This window comes from Arvicanthis niloticus, chromosome 16 (genome assembly GCF_011762505.2).
Source record: "Arvicanthis niloticus isolate mArvNil1 chromosome 16, mArvNil1.pat.X, whole genome shotgun sequence".
Taxonomy (NCBI): Eukaryota; Metazoa; Chordata; class Mammalia; order Rodentia; family Muridae; genus Arvicanthis; species Arvicanthis niloticus.
The window spans coordinates 15,228,358-15,249,898 of NC_047673.1; the positions used below are offsets into that span (position 1 = coordinate 15,228,358).

Sequence of the window (21,541 nt, forward strand, 5' to 3'; positions counted from 1 at the left end):
CATCCAGAATAAAACTGCACCTCAGAGGGGACTCTGATGGTCACCTTCTTCCTTCCCTGCTGCCCTTTCTGGATGAGGTCATCTTGCCTAGATGTGGAAGAACAGGAAGACAGAAAGTGGGTTTCCTGGAGATGTGGGTGGCTATTTTAAGTGCTACTAACCACTGCTCATTCGATCAGCTGGCTGTCCCTCAATCAGCTAGATTGCTCAACTTGTTCACCTGCCCCCTCCCTCCAACTGCTTTACCATGTCCCTGCCCCTGGGGGTTTTGGATGTGGTCTGAAGGTGTGGAGCAGGGAGACAGTGGTGGACCCTCTGGCTAGCTGAGCTGAGTCACAGGCTGTGTTAGGGGGCTGACGGTCATGGACTCCATACTCCTTTTCACTGATGACTAAAATCTCTTCATGAGAGGTGACCTCAGTTTATAGTTTGCCTTGGCCATGAGGAAAAGCTACTGGAAGTGACTCTGAGGTGGCACACTGCTGCTAAGCCTTTGGATACAGTTTGCCATGAGGGCATCTCCTGACCCCTTCCTTAGATATTGCCATAGGTTGAAGCTTGCTTTGTGTGTTGGGTCCTGTGTCCCTGATAATGTGTTTAGAACCCCCGGGCTGGTTCTGGGACAGAGGTGCTGGTATGTTACGTGTGTTTCTCCCCCCTTTGTTGTGCCAGACGGGATTCACGCCCCTCCACATCGCAGCTCACTATGAAAACCTCAACGTGGCCCAGCTGCTCCTCAACCGGGGAGCCAGCGTCAACTTCACACCTCAGGTAACCTCACTGGAGTCTGCACACTGTCCAGAGTCTAGGGTGTCTAGAATTGGGGTGCCCTAGCCTCTCTCACACATACTCTCTCCAGTGTCTTGGAGTCCACCTGTGCCTCAGAGATGCATAGGGGCCAGAGTTCCTGTGTCTATTATGCCCCCCTGCTAGGAGATTACCGGTTATCTGTCTCTCCGTTTTCACCAGCTTGGTCTGGAGAAAATTCAAAGCTCCATGTGCCTGCTCTTCAGGTGAATGCAGGAGGCAGGAGATGATTGCAAATGACTGGCTTCTTTCCCATCTCCTATGTTGCTCTGGGGGATGTGGGCTTGGTCAGCTTGCTATGATTAGCTACAGAGCCATGAGGTCCAACAGACCCCGACTCTCCCTTAGGGGAGATGTACTCCCTTAGTTAAAGTGGCTGCTTGTTCTGCAGCAGTCAGGAGATGGGTCAGGAGCGAGGGAGTCGCTGGTGTGTACACTTCCGAAGAAGCACTGGCTCTGACCATCCCCTACTTCTTTCTCCAGAATGGAATTACTCCATTGCACATCGCCTCCCGCAGGGGAAATGTGATCATGGTGAGACTCCTGCTGGACCGAGGGGCTCAGATAGAAACAAGGACCAAGGTAGGTGCCAGCAGCCTTCAGGGCCAGGACAGGGGGTGAGGTCTGCCCTTGAGTCTCACCAGGCAATAGGCTCTCAAATGATCGATGTGTCCCCCACCCCTGCCTCACTGAGTGAGTGTACTGCAACTGGTTGCACCAGAAGACAGTCAAAACTGAGCAACCCCAAGCTGGCCTGAAAGCAATCTCAGAGGTTCCACACCTGGGAAGAATTAATTCTGTAGATGGACTTGCACCACGTAGCCATGGATGGCTGCCTTTTGAGCTTTCTGGTTTTCACTGTCTTATAAAGGATGAATTGACACCGCTCCACTGTGCAGCTCGGAATGGACACGTGAGAATCTCAGAGATCCTGCTGGACCACGGGGCACCCATCCAAGCCAAAACCAAGGTGCGTGCTCCTTCTCAGGCATGCCATCTTGCAGGCCATTCTCCAAGTCAGCTGGACTTCTCTCTTTGCTGTGACAAAACAGCTTGTGGGTGTGACTTAAGGAAAGAGGGGTTTTAGGGGTCACGGTTTTAGGGATCACGGTCGGTCCCTCGTGGTGATGAAGTCAGGGCAGCAGGACTGGAAGGTCACATGACAGCTGCAACAGGAAACAGAGAAAGATGAATTCTGCTGTTCAGCTGACCTTTTCCCTTTGATTCAGTCTGGGGTCCCAGTCCAAGGGATGATGTCACGCACATCCAAGGGGTCCTCTCATAAACCTCTCTGGAAAACACCCTCGTGAACACACCTGTATATGTGGGGAGAGTCCACATCCAGATGAGTTGACAATAATGGAGATTAGTCATCTCAGCTCCACCCTTTGTCAGCCTGACACCCAAGCTCTTTGCTTTCAGTGTTGGTAACATTCCGTCTCTGCTCCCAAAGGCTCATTTCCATAATGCGAAAGCACGTGCAGTCTGTCTCTAGCTAGCCTCACAGTCTTTAATAGTCCCTGTATGTATGTCTGTCTCTAGCTAGCCTCACAGTCTTTAATAGTCCCTGTATGTATGTCTGTCTCTAGCTAGCCTCACAGTCTTTAATAGTCCCTGTATGTATGTCTGTCTCTAGCTAGCCTCACAGTCTTTAATAGTCCCTGTATGTATGTCTGTCTCTAGCTAGCCTCACAGTCTTTAATAGTCCCTGTATGTATGTCTGTCTCTAGCTAGCCTCACAGTCTTTAATAGTCCCTTGTATGTGTGTCTGTACGCCATGTGTGTGTCTGGTGCTCACAGAGGTCAGAAGAGGTTGTCAGATCCCCCCAGAACTACAGTTACCAATTCAAGTCATGAGCTACCAGGTAGGTCTTTGGTATCAAAATGCTCTTAGACACTGAGGCATCTTTCCAGCTCCTAAAGCATTTTTTAAAAGGAGTGCAGAGTCTCAGGTCTCTTCTGAGACTCAAGACAGTCTCTTAACCATGATCCGTGTACAGTCATAACAAGTTACACACTTCTACCAAGCCATGGCACAGAGTAAGCATCCCCTTCCAGAAGCAAGGAAAAATCAGACTAAACCAAGACCAGATCCCAGCAGGGCAGACACAAAATCCTACAGCTGTGTCCAATGTCTGGGCTCATGTTGAGATTACAAGTCCTTGCCTCTCCAGCCCCTCTGCCTACAGCACACATAGCCTGTCTTGAGGCTGCGCTACCTCAGAGCCTGCAGCTTTCCTCAGAGGACACCTACATGGCCACCAACACTTCATCTTTACAATTTTATGCAATGGCGGCTCAGGGTCTCCGTGCCAAGTGTCTGACCCTGCCACACACTGTTTGGCCTCAGTGCTCTCTAGAATGGTGAACAAGACTCCATGACCCCCTTCATCTTGCATCTTTTATGTCTATAAAACTAACACATGGCCAACCCTGCCAGGCTCTGCTGCCGGCCTGGGACAGAGCCAAGACCCTCCCAACTGGAGCACAGTTGGCATTAACACAGGCTGCTTCTTAGAAAGTTGTGAGTAGGGAAACCCCCTGTTCAGAGGCATCCTCTGTTCAGACCCTCCCCTTTCAAAAACATTTGCTTTTCCAAAGATGGATGCCTCTTGCCCTGGAGGCCTCTTTCTATTCTTGGAGCACAGCCTTTTTTAAATGGCGTTAGTCTCTTTAACAGTTACGTTCTGCTTTCTCTCCACCATTTTTCTGCATCTTTTAAAAAAGATTTATTTGTTTATTTATTTATTTATTTATTTATTTAATGTATATGAATTTTCTATCTGCATGTACACCTGCATGCCAGAAGAGGGCATCATAACTCATTACAGCCGGTTGTGAGCCACCACATGGTGGCTGGGAATTGAACTCAGGGCCTCTGGAAGGACAGTGGGTTTGGTGCGCTTAACTGCTGAGCCGTCTCGCTGGCCCCTGCCTACACCTTCACATTTCCTATTATCCTTTTCCTTCCTATCCACACATTTTCTATCTTTCTCCTCTGCTGCTTGTCCTCTCTCACTATAGGCCTGCATAAGACAGCGAGCATAACTGTGACATGCCTGAATGCTAGCCTATTTTGACATTTCTTCCAGCTAAACAGATTTGGCCATTACTTTGCATTCAGTCTCAGGCAGCTTCTCAGTACACGGTAGAAAGAAGTCATACTCTTTGGCGGAATAAAACACGAAAGGGTGTGTGTTCCTCTCCGACACCGCATGTTGTATTCTGGTCTGCTTAGTATTCTGGGCTTCCAAACTCCCACCTGCATGTTCCATTAAGCCCTATTTATAGCATTCTAGGGCTTCTTTAGCCTGAAGCTCCAAAACCTACCACATTCTCATGCAAACAAGTTCCAAAGGCTTGGGAATTAATGTGTCAGGTTTATCACAGAAAGCATGTGCTTCCTGGTAGCAGTTTTTCTGTGCTAGTTACTTATCTTGTTGCTAAGATAAAATAGATGACAAGTTCAGGAAGGGGGAGTTTGGGTGGGCTCACAGTTCAGTTGTAAGCCCGTCATGGCGGTAGGAGCATGAGGCAGCAGGTCACACTAAATCCACAGTCAGGAAACAGAGATGAATGCAGGAGCTAATCGGCCCCTGGGATGGTTCCCTCCATATCTAGTGTGAGTCTTCACTTCTCACTTAAACCTTTCTAGAAACACCTTCAAATATACTGGAGATGTTTCCATAGTGATTGTAAATCCAGACACACTGACAAAGGATAGGAATCGTCATACAGACCCAGGATCAGTCAATTCTGTAAAAGAAATGTTGATTCTAACTGCGACAGTCCATGTGAGATATGCCTTAGGACCTGCCATTCTGGTAGTAAGACTTCTTGTTTGAGCTTATCTAGATTAGCAGTCAGAAAACTTTTTGTCTAAAACCTCAGATAAGCAAATAAGTTTTAGCTTTGTAGACAATTTCGTTGCTGTAATTAAACTCTCTACCAATGGGGCAGAAAAATACCCACGGACAATATGCAAACAAGTGACTGTGGTCCAATAAAATTTTATCTGTGGGTTAGAGAGATGGTTTTGTGGTTAAGTACACTTTCTGTTCTTGCATGGGACCCAAGATCAGTCTCCAGCACCCATGTCAGGTGGCTTACAACCACCTGTAACTACAGCTTCAGAATCCAACACCTTCTTCTGGCTTCTGTGGGCACCAGCATACATTTGTAGACACACACATACACAGACACAAAGAGAGAGAGAAAGAGAGAGAGAGAGAGAGAGAGAGAGAGAGAGAGACTGACTAAAAATTAGAGGAAATCTCAAAAGAATATTTACAAACCCAAATGACATGCTAGATTTGGCCCACAGCTTCAGTTTGCCTGGTTTTGCTCTAAACCGGTTCCCCTTTCTACCATCCTCGCCACTAAAAGGACAAGAGTCAAGCTTTCAGAAAGTCTTCAGAGCCTAGGACACGTAGGAGCGAAGTTTTAAAAATACATAAAGCCATTCCAGGTAAATGCCAATAGAAGCCATAGAAGAGGCTCATCTCTGGAGCCTCGTGTGTGGACACGAGTCTAAGGAAAAGCTAGTTAGTTGGCCATGCAGTGCTCTCTCTGTGTCCTCTGGACTGGGATGAATTAAGACAGTATGTCTAAAACAAAACAAAACAAAACAGGTCCATTTACAATCACAGACATGTTTCTGTTAGGGACAAAGGAGAGGGATTTAGAACCAACTCCTAGAGCTGGAAAAGATGGCTCAGTGGTTAGGACCACTTGCTATACAAACGCGAGGTTTTGGGTCTCATTACCCATTCAAAAAAGCTAAATGTAATCCTAGGGCTGTGGGGAGCAGAGACAGGATCACCTGGGTCTTCTGGCCTCCAGTTTAGGTCCAGGTTTTGTAAGAGACCTCGTCTCAAGGGACTAAGGCAGAGAATAATATAACATGCAACATCTTCCTCTGGCCTCTGCGCATATGCAAAGGTGGGTACACATGCGCATACAACACGCACACGCACACGTACACACATGTATGCAGGCATGCGTGCAATTAAGCACACAAAACAAAATAAATGAAACAGAATATATCCAGCCTAGTAAGATAGATTGGTGGGTAAGGGTTCTTCCCACCAAGACTTACAACCTGGACTCAACCACCCAGACCCACCTGGTAGACAGAGAGAGCTGACTCCAGGAAGCTTTGATTCCCATGCAGACACCGCGGTACCAACATGCCTGCCCACCATCCTACAAACAGGCACTATAGATAAAGTGAATGTTTTTCAATCAAAGGATCCCAAATGAGCTTGGCTCTGATGAAAATATCCTGTTCCCACCTCAAAATTTTTAGAGAGATTTAAGGCCTGTTTGGTCATCCTTTATCCCACTCAAAGACACATCAACTAAGGTTCACCACATGCATTGTATGAGTTTATTGGTCTCTGTAGGTATTTGGAAAGCTTGAGGCAGAGTTGTAGTCTCCAGGAGCTTGTAACTTAGGAGAAAAATACACCCAAGATGGTGACTACAAATTAGAAGGTCAGACTGGGTAAACAGTACAGTTCAGCAAAACCCAAGGAGGTGACCACAGGATGGTCAGGGAAGGCCTCATGGAAGATATGGGCCTGGTTGGAGAGGCTTGAGGATTCAGCGAGGTGGGAAGAGAACATTTCACCAGAGCCAAGCTCATTTGGGATCTACACGGAAGAACGGTGTAGACAAGAAGGAGGAAGTGGCACTGCCATCACTGTGTTCAATCTGATGCTCTACCCCCAGACGCTTTATCACTAATTTACTCTTTCTCCTCCAGAATGGCTTGTCCCCAATCCACATGGCGGCTCAGGGAGACCACCTCGACTGTGTCCGACTTCTATTGCAATACAATGCAGAGATAGATGACATCACCTTGGATCACCTGACTCCTCTCCACGTGGCAGCCCACTGTGGCCACCACAGGGTGGCTAAGGTTCTTTTGGATAAAGGGGCCAAGCCAAACTCCAGAGCCCTGGTGAGAAGGGGCTACTGCAGGAGAGCTGCTGGGGCGAGCGTATTGGGAAGCCGGAGCTGCATGGATGCAGCTGGGGGCAGAACCATAGGCAAGGGCATGGGACTTTTATAGTAAAATCCATATCCCTTGGGTGTGGCCTTCTGTGCTTGTGACCGTACCTTCACCAACAAGCTGAGGTCCACTTAAGTTTTTACCCAGGAGATCTGACACTGGAATTGGTGTTTATGGCTTGCATGTGGATTCAGGGACCCCAGCCAGACTCAGAGCTGAGAGACAGTAACATCTTCAAAGCAGGCCTCGCCTTCATCCTGCTTTGGACTGAGGACTAGTTTGAGCTCTGTATCTCTCCTCTTAAAGGGACTGTGGCCACAGCCCTGGGAGGGCAACAAGTTCAGAACTAAGGCAGGGTCCTCCTGGGACTGTGCTCCTCACCTTCCTTCCTGGGCTAGAGGCCACCAGGGTGATTCAGAGATCCATAGAGCATGTCCAGGACTCTTGCATCACACGTGGCCTTTCTCAGAGGAGAGCTAACTGAAGGGCAGGTAACCTCCAGAGGCAAAAGGTAGATCATTCACTTCTTCAAACCTGCTTGCACTGAGCAGAGCCCAGACTCCGGGGCCACCGCAGCTTCCTAAGTTTGGGGCTGTTGGTGCTGGGTTTGGAATGTGTTGTCCTAACTGTTGCAGGGTGTTTAGCGCCATCTCTGGCCTCTCCCCTCAACTGATAGGAGCCCCGTTTCCCTACCTGTGACAGCAAAGACATGGCTACAAGCTCACCCCCCAAATCTGAACTTGTTTGAGAAGCACTGCCCCATGAAGATGCTAGCAGTCAAACCCCTGGAATGTGGAGGGGCAAGCCATGTAACATACACAATGCAACATGCATGTACTATGCAGCATGCTCTATTGCAACAGAGCAGAATCCATTTCACTTGATATCCAATAGAAAGAGAGTGGTTTGCCTCTAAAAAGTACCCGTTTAGTGTATCCAGAAATGTGGTAGAATTTTCAAAATGTTTCCAAGCATCATGTTCAAAATACACTTGATTATAAAAAGAAGGGACCCCTGTTGGTTATCAGCTCATGAACTGACATGATCTGTCCCTTTGTCTATGGGTGCTTACTGGTGGGCTTGGGAAGGACCTCCTCTAAGTCAAAGGGTAGGATCCTTTTCCAGTTCTTTGGCTACTGTGTAAGTTTCTGATCTTTTTATACTTTGTATATGGGATGCAGAATGGTTTTACGCCCTTACACATCGCCTGCAAGAAGAACCACATACGTGTCATGGAGTTGCTGTTGAAGACAGGAGCTTCCATCGATGCAGTCACTGAGGTAGGAGAAGGAACATGTAGGTGTGCCTTCAGCCTGGGCTCCCCTCCATTGCCTTACATCGTTATTCTTCATAGCTATGTGTGGCTGCATGTGTGCATGTGTGCGTGAATGTGTACATGTGCATGTATGTGCCAGCATTTCCCATAAGGGCTGGATCAAGAGGACTCATAGGCAAGAGGAATTTCCAAAGTGAGAAACAGTCGTTTGAACTGTAAAGTGGTAACAGTTTTCTGCCAGTGCTATCATCCCTGTGGCCATTTTCCTAAAAACAAGTCCACCTGGTCTAAGTCTGTTCTCTCAGGTAGCCCTTTCTGGAGCTCCCCAGCAACAGAAGGGTATAAGATACTGTGGCTTGGGCTTCTGTGTGGGGAAGGCTCCTGCTCAGCACACTTCTCTCTGTCTCTTCTAGTCTGGCCTGACACCTCTCCATGTAGCCTCCTTCATGGGCCACCTTCCTATTGTGAAGACCTTATTGCAGCGGGGAGCATCACCCAATGTGTCCAATGTGGTAAGTTCTTGGAATGGTTTTCAATCAAAAATGTTAAAGAGATATAAGATGGAACATGTAACATCCTATATGTTGCACAAGATATATCATATAACATTGTACATGTTACTGTCTGAGGGTTTTTGGCTCTAGTCCATAGCTCTGAGGGGAACTGTGGAAGGGGTCCCTGTTTTCTGCACCTACAGTAATGGTGTTCTCAGGATAGCAAAGGCATCAGGTGTGAGGTGAACATTCGACTCAGTTGATGCTCCCTCAGTTAACTTCGTCACACATCTGTACATCTTTGGAGTTTTATCTTGGAATTTCTCTAAGTGCGTTCTGGAAACGCATTTGCACGTGTGAATATTCGTGCGCTCTGAGGCTTACTTTCACAAATACCTAGAGTACTAAGAGAGAGGAAGAGAGACAGAGACTTGCTGGCCAGCTCTTGGACAAAATCCTACTGAGCCCAGGTAGCTCTGAGTTCAGCGTGTATCCTTTGCAACCCCAGCACGTGTTAACACTTCTATAATTTTGTTTATTTTGCAGAAAGTAGAAACCCCATTGCACATGGCAGCTCGAGCAGGGCATACAGAAGTGGCCAAATATTTGCTCCAGAACAAAGCCAAAGCCAATGCCAAGGCCAAGGTGAGCTCTGCAGACAGGAAAGGGAGGTGCTGAGGAGCAGGCCACCCCAGCCTGGTGAAGGAAGTCACTCTCATCTGCAGCCTGGGGCTCACAATCACTGTCACCCCCATTTTGGTCACACTGAAAGCTGAGGCTCTGCTTTGTTGTAGTTCTGGGAGGGACAGCGGGTATCTTTGTATGAAAGTGGTGCTTCTGTAGAATAACAGAAGCCCAGAGAGCAGGGCTATCCCCAGAGAGCAGGGCTATCCCCAGAGAGCAGGGCTATCCTGCAGCAATTATTGGGCTACTGGGTAAATGTGATGGCTGGAGGAAGGGAGCCCGTAAGATGGTGTCACCAGGGGAAAGTCAGCCAGGCATCACCGGGTCTAGAAAAGCAGGATTCTCTTTTGTATATTCGATGACAAATAAACCATAAGATCGGCTACCAAGTCTGCAAGTTGACAGGCTGTGTGGCAAAGACCAGGTCTCTGTGGGTGACAGGCTCCATTGAGCTCCTCTGCTTGGACCCAGTAACAGATACTTCATCCGTGGAGCCCCTGCATCAGGAGCTCTAGCTGGAAGTTGTAGAAAAGGGATAAATGGCTGTCTTTCCCCTTTGGTGATTCAGAACCCCATGATTGCTGGCACAGAGAACATCAAAGCAGAGTTCAAACATGAACGAGCACACCAGGCAGAAGGAGCCTGGGAGACAGGGCTTGCTTGTGGTAATAGGAGACAGGGCCTCAGAATAACAATCAGTTTACTGAATATCTTTTCTTTGACCAACACTGGGAACCCTTTGTCTCCATTAGCTGTTGATCTGAACTCTAGCCTTATGAAATAATGTTACAATTCCCACTCACAACTGGGGAAGCTGAACCTTTGGGCAATTAGGTAGCAACCATCCTGAGGCTGGTGAGTTGTAAGGACCCAGTGAACTAGAGCATGTTGGTTTCTGTAAAAACTAAAGACTGGAAGAAATCCCAGATCATTTTATTCATTGTGAGTCACTCGCAAGGTCTGGTCCTCATCTCCCGCCCTGTGAAATAATACAGAGTCGGACTTGGAAAGGCTAATGTGTCCAGTTTTATGCTTTCACTCCATGGCCCAGGATGACCAGACACCGCTTCACTGTGCTGCTCGAATTGGCCACACGAACATGGTGACGCTCCTGCTGGAGAATGGTGCCAGCCCCAACCTGGCTACCACTGCTGGCCACACGCCCCTGCACACCGCAGCTCGTGAGGGTCACGTGGACACAGCCCTGGCCCTGCTGGAGAAGGAGGCATCCCAAGCCTGCATGACCAAGGTACAGCGTACAGCCACTGTTCTGAGTCTTAGAGAGCAACAGACCTGTAGGGTTTAGTGGCCCACCTGTGATTGAGGTACCTGGAAAGCTGAGACAGGAGGATTGCTTGAGCCCAGGAGCTCTAGGACAACCTGGAAAACATAGCCAGACTGGTTCTCAAAAAAACCAAAACCAGAAACAAAACAAGAACAAACCCCATGTATTTTTAAAGAAACAATAGGCTGAGGGGATCCCCATTTAACCTTCTTTGTGGCCATGGGCCTGTTGTGTCATCTGCAGAAAGGGGGCAATCTGTCTTTGCTCCAACCAGGCTTCTTCTGTTTCTCCTGCAGCAGTAAAGGTGCTAGGCATTAGCTGTAGACCAATCAGACAGGTTCCTGACGTACAGGAAGGCTCAAAGGGCCCAAGGGCTGGACAGCAGCTTGCTAGAGGAGTGCTTACCTGGCCTGTGCATTCTCCCAAGCTACAACCGATAGCTAACTAACTAAATGGGTAAGAGCTGTGGACATGGTGGTATACACCTGTGGTCCCATGAGACTTCAGAGAACAGAGCAAGGAAATCTGGAGTTCAAAACCAGCTTAGGCCACATATTAAGTCTGTCTCCAAGGGAACAATAACAAAACAAACATAAAAGAGCCCCTGCCTGAGCCAACAACCATTTGATAATATCGGAGGCAGTTTTCTCTTGCTTCCCCTATAAGAGTTGTCCAGGCCCTATTGTAGAGGCTTGCAGCCTCTTGCAGGGGTCAAAAGCCTCAGGCCTTTCTGTCCCATTGGCACGCCCATGCTGGTTAAGGTAGGACAAGTCCTAACCACGCTTTCTCTGGGGCAGCAGCTGTGTCTCACATGGTCCTGATGGCCTGTGTTTCTCCTCAGAAAGGATTTACCCCTCTCCACGTGGCTGCCAAGTATGGGAAGGTACGGCTGGCAGAACTGCTGCTGGAACGTGATGCACATCCCAACGCGGCCGGAAAGGTGAATCTGAGCTTTCCTCTCCTCTCGGGTTAGAGGAAATGGGACAGAGTTCCCCCCTGGGAATCACTTCTCTTGGCTGGACAGACTTCCATTAAGCATGGTCTTTGGATAAAGCAATCCTGACAAACAGCCTGTCCGTTAGAAGGACCTGGTACCTTCTCTGAATAAGTGTGATGATCCCATGACCCATCTTCCTCACAGGGATGGGGATGAAGAAATGATCCCAGATCCTGCTCCAGCTGTCTTTCAATGGTTCTCCTTCCAGACTGGCTTTAGGCAGATTTTTTTTTTAATTGGTTTTTTACAATATTGACAATAGAACCCAGCACTAAGAGTGTATGCTAGGCAACCTCTCTACTATTGAGCCATATATCCCCAGCCTTAAATGAAAGGGATTTATTTTCCCTTTTGTTATGATGAAATGAAATCTGGTGTTTGAACATGCTTTATCACTGAACTATAATGCCCCGCCAGGCCAGTTTGGGATGGGTAGTTCTTGTAAAAGCCATGTCATGAATTGCGGAGTGGATCCTGGTTGATTAAATGGTTCCTCACAGATGCGAAGCTGTTCACCTTCCTCTCCTTTGTCCCTCTGCAGAATGGCTTGACCCCCCTGCATGTGGCCGTCCATCACAACAACTTGGACATCGTCAAGCTTCTCCTTCCCCGAGGTGGCTCCCCGCACAGCCCTGCTTGGGTAAGTAAGGCTCCTACCTGCTTCTGTCTAGAGAGGTGGTTCTCAACCTTCCTAACACTGCGACCTTTTAATGCATGTTGTGTGTTATGGTGTGCTGTCTGTTATTCTTCGTGTTATGGTAACCCCCAACTATAAAATTATTTGTGTTGCTATTTGATAACTGTAATTTTGCAAGTGTTATGAATTGTACTGTAAATATCTGATATGCAGGATAGCTGATATGCTACCCCTGTGAAAAGGTCATTTGACTCTCAAAGGGGTAACAACCCACGGGTTGAGAACTGCTGGTTTTAGGCAACCTCAGAGGTTTTGCATTTGACTCTGTAAACACAGACCCGTCAACACACCTTCATAAAAACCAACTGCAGGATTATTGCTGCTATCTGAGGGTTCTCTGTAGATGGGAAGTGGGTAATAGTCTCTTGTCAGAAGGTCCCTTTGAAGGTGGAATTTGATTTATGCCCCACATGTCCCCATCTCCATCAGCTACATGTCAACCGTATTTTGTACACTGATATGCAGAGGCCTAGTGCATGCATGTCTTCCAGAGCCACAAGCCTTGTTCTCAGAGATTCCACTCCATGGGACTGGGACCCACTGGATATATCATTCTGTTTTCCAAGTGTTCTGGTGCTGAGTACAGAAGCCTGGAGGGATATCTGGGTTCCCAAGAGCTCTCTGGACCTTGAAGCAAAGTCTCACCTCAGTATGAGGGTCACTCTGGTTTAGTTCGATTTTTGAGTAGAGACATTGTGATGGAGAGAAACTCCTACATATTCTGCATTGATTGTGTATTTGGCCTCTGAAATATGCTGCTAAGTATAAGACTCCATGATCCTGTGAGACCAGGGAAGGGAAATCCAAGACCAGACTACCCTTGGGGCAAAGTGGGGTTTGTGTCTGTGAGAGGCAGGAGAAGACTGTGAGGATGGTGGCCAGGAAAAGAGAGTCATTGCCAGCATAGAAGGGACATCCACAATTCCTGCGCTGGGAGCCCTTCCTTCTGACAAGGATTTAGAGCTTCCGTGTTGCCCACCATGAGAGAGTCATCCGGTGGGTCACTATGTATGTCAGGGGACACATGCCAGTCTCACCTGTGGAGAGGAGGCCATGTATGGCTTCAGTTTGTTTTCCCTGCTCAGGATAATGCTTACCTCAACTCACAGCATCCATCTCCTGTGCACACAGCATGTCTCAGGAAGCTCTTGTCTCCTCAGGCTCCGTCCCTATTCCTGCCTCCTGTGGTAGCAAGCCCTACGTCACTGTGCAGAGGCAGCACACAGCCAGCTAAGATGTTGACTTACTCCTGCTTCTAAAAATAAAAAGCTGGACTCCCATCCTCTTCCTTCTCCTCCTCCTCCTCCTCCTCCTCCTCCTTCCCCTCTTCTTCCTCTTCTTCCTTCTCCTCCTCCTCCTTCCCCTCTTCTTCCTCTTCTTCCTTCTCCTCCTCCTCCTCCTTCCCCTCTTCCTCCTCTTCCTCCTTCTCCTCCTCCTCCTCTTCTTCCTTCTCTTCCTCCTCCTCCTCTTCCTCCTCCTCCTCTTCCTCCTTCTCCTCCTCTTCCTCCTCCTCCTCTTCCTTCCCCTCCTCCTCTTCTTCCTTCTCTTCCTCCTCCTCTTCCTCCTCTTCCTCTTCCTCCTCCTCTTCTTCCTTCTCTTCCTCCTCCTCTTCCTCCTCTTCCTCTTCCTCCTCCTCTTCTTCCTTCTCCTCCTTCCCCTCCTCCTCTTCCTCCTTCTCTTCCTCCTCCTCCTCTCCCTCCTTCTCTTCCTCTTCCTCCTCTACTTTTTCTTCCTCCTCCTTCTCTTCTTCTTCCTCCTTCCCCTCCCCTTCCCCCTCCTTCTCCTCCTCCTCCTCTTCCTCCTCGTCCTCCTCTTCCTCCTCCTCCTCTTCCTCCTCCTCCTCCCTATCTCCACTTATATAAAAGGAGCTGGAGCCAGGTTCATGATATTTAAGGAGAGCAAAAGGCAGCTCAAAGCCTGCACAGATGGGGTTTGTTTCCATGGCAAAAAATAGTTTCCAAAGTAGTCTGGCAATTTTGTAGAATTTCACAGCAAATCCCTTTGCACCCAAACCAAACTCTCCCCTCCTCAATCTGATGCTCACAGATTCCCTCCCATGTGCATTCCTTCCCTGAGCTTATTTCCTTGGGGGGAAGGAGCCTTTTACTGTCATATATCCCTGTCTGACCTCTCCCTGGCTCTCCAGCCTAGTTGCTACTTCTCCTTGTCACTGACAAAAGGTCGTCAATCCTTTAGTCCTAGTTTGGGGGACACGCTGCTGGGTCGGTTCACGATCTAAGCTAGTCAATGACTCATGTATTCCAGTTTAACCCAAGGTGACCTGGAGGATTTTGCTGTCTCCAGAGCAAGCTTGCCTCTGATAAATCGGGGCCTGTTCACGTCAGTGTATGAGATACCCATAGCAGCCCAAGTGACCTAGGAGTCCTGCTAGAATACCCATGGGTACACTGCAAATTTCTCCAGTAACTGTACCTTGGGCATAGAGAAAAAAAAAGCCCTAGTAAGTCTTGCCATTGTTTCAGTATGACATCTCAATCAGAAATGCTGGTGGACCCTCAGTAAGATGACAGATAGCAAGTGAAAGTCCAGGGATGGCTAGAGGGCCACTGGCCAATGTGGAGAAGCACATGTCTGGAGACAGCTGCACACAGGTCATGGGTCCTGCCCTGGAAGTCCCCTGGTTTGGTACTCCTTCACTCTGAATATTTCAAGGCCTGGCTTCTCAAAGAGTGGTTCATGGACCAGCACCTCAGCATCACCTGGGAGCTGGTGCGGAACTTAGTTGCTCACACCCAATCTAGACCTTCTGCACTGCACAAGGTCTCAAGTGCTATGCCACACATCACAGTTCGAAAAGACAAGAGAGGACCTACAGGGTCAACTGTCTGTTGTGTAATATTAGATAAAGCATGTTACCTCTCACAGAATAGCTTCATCACAAAACAGGATAGTAATACAGACACCTGCCTCACTTACTATAAATGGTTGGGGTAATGTTTGAATAAGATCATAAAAACCGTTTGCAACAGGGTGACCAACTGACCCAACTGTAGCCTATCCCATGTCTGCTGGAGGATGAGGAGCTTTATTCATACGAGAAACCCAACCACTGAGAAATAAATAAAATTCAAAGCTGGGAGTGGTGGTATGTCCAGCACTTAAGAGTCTGAGGCAGGAGGGCTGCCTTAGGTCTGAAACCTTGCTAGACTATGTTGTAATTCCAAGCCAGCCTGGACTACACCTTGAGATCTTAATAATACAGGGTGACATAGTTAACGGCTGAGACCAACACTTGTCATCCTGCCTTACCCAGCAGTATGTGGCAAAGTCACCACACACAACTGTCCCACTCTCCTGTCTTACTTTTGGAAAGCACTTCCTTGCAAGTACATAATTATATCTGGCCCACCAGAAGATTTTAGAAACAAGCAAGGCAGATGCTTCCTCTAGTTTTTAATAATATTTAAAAATCGGTAAGGAAGTCTAGGTGCTGGAATCTTGTGCTGGGTTGCAGCTGACTTGGGTTAAAAGAGAACTGGCTAGTTCACCCCGTACCCTTGAGTCCCCCGCCAGCAGACCCAAAGAAAAACATTGTGCCCAATTGCATCAGGAAAGATTTCTTTTAGAAAGGTATTAACTCTTCCACAAGACTCTCTGAGTGAGCGTCATCTAATATTGGGCTGTGGGTCTCCACATCTGTTTCAGTCAGCTGCTGGGTGGAGCCTCTCAGAGGACAGTCGTGCTAGGCCCCTATCTGTAAGCACAGTAGAGTATCATTAATGGTGTCAGGGATTGGTTGTTTCTCATGAGATGGGTCTCAAGTTGGGCCAGTCACTGGTTGACTCTATCTCCCTCACTCTGTGCTCCAACTTTGTCCCTGCTCCAAATTTGTCTTGTAGGCAGGACAAATTTTGGGTCAAAGGTTTTGAGGGTGGGTTGGTGTTCTTATCCCTCCACTGAGAATCCTGCCTGGCTACAAGAGGCAGCCACTTACGGTTCCATATCCCCCACTGATAGGAGACTCAGCTAGTGTCACCCTCCAGTTCTCTGGAGAACACACACACACACACACACACACACACACACACACACTTGCCAATTTCTGTTTACTCTCCCTGGCACCTCACCCCACTCCCCATTGTTGGAAGGATTGAGGGATCCAGTTGGGACAGGGACTCAATAAGACCAACAAAGTCAACTAACTTGAACCCTGAGGGGCTCTCAGAGACTGAACCACCAACCAAAGAGCATACATGGGCTGGACCTAGCTCCCCACCACCACCATCACATATGTAGCAGATGTGCAGCTTGGTCTTCGTGTGGAGCTGGGACTATTCCTGACTCTGTTGCCTACTTGTGGATCCTGTTGCCCTAATTGGGCTGCCTTGTCTGGCCTCAGTGGGAAAGGATGTGCCTAATCCTGCAGTGACTTGGATAGATTGGTACCCAGGAGGGTCTCCGCCTTCTCAGAGGAGAAAGGGAGGGTGTATGGGGGAGGGGCTGAGAGGGGGACTCAGAGTAGAGGGGAATCTGTGATCAAATGTAAAGGAAATGAATAAATAAATTAATGGGGAAAAGAAAAATTTTAAAAAAGAACAGCAGGGCTGGGCAGTGGTAGCACACACCTTCAATCCCAGGTGTGTGGGAAGCAGAAACTGGCAGATCTCTGAATTTGAGGCCAGCCTGGTCTACAGAGAGAGTTCCAGGACATCCAGGGCTACACAGAGAAACCCTGTCTTGAAAAAACAAAAAAAAGGAAGAGGAGAGGAGAGGAGAGGAGAGGAGAGGAGAGGAGAGGAGAGGAGAGGAGAGGAGAGGAGAGGAGAGGAGAGAAATACATACTTAAGAGAAAATGTTAGCTTCTCGAGAGCCAGTCATTCTTTTTAGGTTTTCGAGTCAGGGTCTCACTATGTGGCCCTGGCTGGCTCAGGCTCACCCTGCCTCAGTCTCCAGAGCACTGGGATTACATATGTGTGTCATTATACAAGATACATGTTTTTTTCTTATGAAACCATCTGGGCTTTGAGTCCTTACTGTCAGGAGGGAGAGATGGGAAAACTTTAATTCTTACCTTCCTTGCCTTCAAGCTGGAATCTGAATCTTGCTTGGTAACAATGCTTCCGGCCCAGCAGCTCACCTGAGAAGGATAGTTAAGTCTTAACCTGGTGAGAAGAGAGCAGACACCTGCCAGCTCTGGGAGCCTGCAGATCTAGTTCCAGATGCGATAGCTCGTCTATTTATTCATTCATTTAACACGCTTTGTTTGACGATAACAGCCTAGTTCAGAGGCAGAGCCAGGCCCAGCCCTCCCTTGTGCCCTTATGGCATTACCTCAGCTGTCCAGATCCCTGAGCTCAGGTACCTTCTTTTGTTTCAGAATGGCTACACTCCTTTGCACATCGCAGCCAAGCAGAATCAGATAGAGGTGGCCCGCAGTCTGCTGCAGTACGGAGGGTCAGCGAATGCAGAGTCTGTACAAGGCGTGACCCCGCTTCACCTGGCTGCCCAAGAGGGCCACACAGAAATGGTCGCTCTTCTCCTGTCAAAGCAAGCCAATGTTAACCTGGGGAACAAGGTAAGGCCTTCTGAGTTTACCTTATAGCTGCAATGTAGGTGTTGGCTTCTATGCTAAGCATGTACTTTCGAGTACTCTGCTTCTGCATGAGGTGTGTGGGTGAGCTCCTAATAACAGCCCTGTGTAAGTTCTCTCTCAGTATCGTACTGAATCCACAGCTGGCTTGCAAGGCAGTGAGACCCTGAGCTTTTGTGGCCTTACTGTGTCATGGTACCTTTCTGTACTCCTGTGAGGATCTACAAGAAGACTGTCATGAAAACCCAGCATCTATCTGCCCCAGTGTAGCCAGCTCTGTCCACAGGAGTACTTTGCATAATTTGGTACTGAATATCTACTTTCCGTGGTGGAAGATGTATTTTCCTCCGAGTTATCTATCCTCTCTGGCTCTTACAATCTTCCCATGTAAAAAGCCAGGCCTGGTGGCACGTGCCTCTAGTACCAGTGTTGTCTGTGACATAGAGACAGGAGGAACATTGAAGCTCACTGAACAGCCAGCAGAGAGCAGTTTCCAGTGAGAGACCATGTCTCAAAGATACAATGCATAGGTCCTGAAGACTGACACCACGGTTGGCCTCCAATCCTTCAGACATGCCTGTGTACATGTCCACCTGCACATAAACCCAAGACAGTCCTCCGTGCTGTATGATGTCACTAGGGACATATTGCTATATTCCTTTAGCAGACCATAGTTTTTGTTTTTCATTAGGCCTATAGCCTATCAAGTGTCAGGTTCTTGACCATCCAAGAAGTGTCAGACATGGGTTCTGTTTCATGAGGTGGGCCTTAAATCTAAACAAAGAGTGGTTGGACACTCCCACAACGTCTGTGCCACTAATGAGCCAGCATATCAGGCAGGCCAATCATCACTGTAAATCTAAGAGTTTGTAGGTTGGTTGGCATTGACCTTTCTCCTTTGGAAGAGTGCAGAGTACCTTCCAGTCCCGTGAATACCAGTCAGTGGAGGTCAGAGCTCTAGTTAGACATCAGCGTGACTTCATGTTCAATGGCATACGTAATGTTGCCTTCACCAATAGGGCCTCACTGTTAGTTTGCAAAGAGAAACCAATAGCCTTGGCAATGGCCTGGGTTGTTTAGGGATTTATGTAATGCCCCTTTGGCAGACAACTCAAGTAGATGTAGCCCATTGCTGGCACATGAGGTGTCTCTTAGTGGTAAAAGGTGTCTACCTGGGGCTTTTGTCTCCTCCATTATCTGGTGATGTCATTTAGATTTCTTTCCCACATGTATAAATCTTAAGAAGCTGTTACTGGGGTAGGTTTCCATGTAACCTACCCTCCAAGTAGCCCTTAGTGATAGTCCCTCCCTGTTTCCTCCCTTACCCCACTCTCCCCAACCCCTCTCTATTTAATCCTTCCAGTCCAGTCTCCCCACTATCTCTCCATAACTATTCATTCTATTTCCCCTTACTTGAGAGAACCTCCCTTCTCCCCAGTCCCTTGATTACCCTCCATATAGATTACCCTCTATGTAGATTACCCTCCATATAGATTACCCTCCATATAGATTACCCTCTATGTAGATTACCCTCTATGTAGATTACCCTGTATATAGATTACCTTCCATATAGATTACCCTCTATGTAGATTACCCTGTATATAGATTACCCTCCATATAGATTACCCTCTATATAGAATACCCTCCATATAGATTACCCTCTATATAGATTACCCTCTATATAGATCACCCTCCATATAGATTACCCTCCATATAGATTACCCTCTATATAGATTACCCTCTATATAGATTACACTCTATATAGATCACCCTCCATATAGATTACCCTCTATGTAGATTACCCTGTATATATGACCTCTATTGTGTTACAGACTGAAGCATGGCCATCAAAGGCCTGGAAGCTAACATGCACGGATAAGAGAATACATACCATATTTGTCTTTTGGGGTCTGGGTTACTCCATTAGGGAGTAACCAGTTTTTCCTAACTTTATCCATTTACCTGTGAATTCAATGATTTAATTTTTTAATAGTTAAATAATAAATATTCCATTGTGTAAACAGACCCCATTTCGTTGCCCATTCATCTCTTTGGACACCTAGGCTGTTTCCAGTTTCTGGGCATTATGGGTAAGGCAGCAATGAGCATAGCAGAGCAGGTTCCTCTGTAGTAGGATGAAGAGTCTTTAAGTACATTCCCAAGACGGGCATAGCTGGATTTTGAGGTAGATCCACTCACAGCTTCCTGGGGAACCACCACACTGATTTCTGTAGTGGTTGTATAAGTTTGCACTTACAGCAGCAATGGATGCGCGTGCCCCTTACCCCCACATCCTCACCAGCATGACCTGCCATTTGTTTTATTGATCTTGGCCATTCTGACAGGTATAGTTTTGATTTATATTTCTCTGACTACTGAGGCTGTTGAACCCTAACCCTAAGTGTCCCTCAGCCTTTTGCGTTATATCTTTGTGAACTCTGTTCAGCTCTGCGCCCCCATTTTAATTGGGTAATTCGTTTTCTTGATGTTAAGTGTTTTTTTAAAAGCTCTTTAGATATTTTAAATATTAACCATCTATGGAGTGTATTGTTACTAAATACCTTTCCCCATTTTGAAGCCTTCAAATTCCTGGGGGTTAAACACACCCACAAAAACACAAAAAATAAACAATCCCAGACCAGCAAGCATATCAAAAGAACAGGGTGGGGAACCCATACCATAGCAACAAGATAGAAAGAATCGATAAGCACTGCTCATTGATAACTCTCAGTATTAATTATCTCAATTCACCAATAAGAAACTACAAACTAACAGATTAGAGAACAGGACTCAGACTGACTTGGGCAGTCAGTGGTCGCCTGTATCATCTAGGATAAGAAACCAAGGCACCTATGTTTACTATGAAAATAACAATTACTACAATTGAAAGTCTTCATTCAGCTAATCTATTGTCTGTGGGCAAGCCCCGGCCGCTGCTTATCTCATAAAGCTTTATTGGAACTCAGCCATGCCCAGTGGTTTCCATGTTGGTTAGAACTCCTTATTACAGGCTTGGTGAAGACACAGTCCTCGTATTACAAGTCTGGCCATGAACAGGAAATGCTGCCTGACCCTTCCCTTAAGTTAGTCATCTGACATTCAGGAGGCCCAGGATAGAAGCATTTTTGCCAAATAATCAGCCAGATAGCTAGATAGAGCTGCATAGACTTGGGAGATTCAAACCTCATAGCTCTTTCGCTCTGTTGCTGCAGACGGGAATTCTTCCCCAGCTCAAAGCTGATTGATGCACATCTGTTTCTTTTTAGAGTGGACTCACTCCTCTCCACCTGGTAGCACAAGAAGGCCATGTTCCAGTGGCAGACGTGCTGATCAAACATGATGTCACCGTGGATGCTACTACTAGGGTAAGGCAGGCAACCCCATGCCTGTGTCTGTAATGGCTGGCTCTCTCCCTTAGCTGCCTCTTCATCACAATCCACCCAGGTGTACCCCATCATGCCTTAGACCATCACACAGGCACACCCTCATACCTTGAAACTGTCTCCTTCATGGAGACAAACCCTTGAGGATCAACTGTGTTCTGCCTCTTCCTGAGTCTGGAGACACCCGAGTTTATGATCACTCTAACGGGGAGTTTTTTAGTCTGCCGGGTCTTTGAGTCAGTCATAAGAACCTGGAAGGGATGCTTACTCATGATGTTAAGTCTGGTCTCACACGTGTAGTCAGCATGTGAGAGATGACATCAGGATTTCTCTGAGATGCTTGGAAGTACA

General features: G+C 47.5%; 1 protein-coding gene across 4 annotated transcripts in view; it reads left to right on the plus strand.

Moving 5' to 3' along the window:
• The window catches only part of Ank1 (ankyrin 1), a 176,127-nt gene that overhangs the window by 112,212 nt on the left and 42,374 nt on the right, over positions 1–21,541 (plus strand). For all 4 annotated transcript variants that reach the window (XM_076913909.1, XM_076913908.1, XM_076913912.1 and 1 more), the window contains exons 7-18: positions 673–771; positions 1,291–1,389; positions 1,679–1,777; positions 6,575–6,772; positions 8,005–8,103; positions 8,513–8,611; positions 9,140–9,238; positions 10,329–10,526; positions 11,404–11,502; positions 12,101–12,199; positions 17,595–17,792; positions 21,074–21,172. In XM_076913909.1, the coding sequence (XP_076770024.1) occupies positions 673–771; positions 1,291–1,389; positions 1,679–1,777; positions 6,575–6,772; positions 8,005–8,103; positions 8,513–8,611; positions 9,140–9,238; positions 10,329–10,526; positions 11,404–11,502; positions 12,101–12,199; positions 17,595–17,792; positions 21,074–21,172 (1,485 nt within the window). The remainder of the gene's footprint in view (positions 1–672; positions 772–1,290; positions 1,390–1,678; positions 1,778–6,574; positions 6,773–8,004; positions 8,104–8,512; positions 8,612–9,139; positions 9,239–10,328; positions 10,527–11,403; positions 11,503–12,100; positions 12,200–17,594; positions 17,793–21,073; positions 21,173–21,541) is intronic.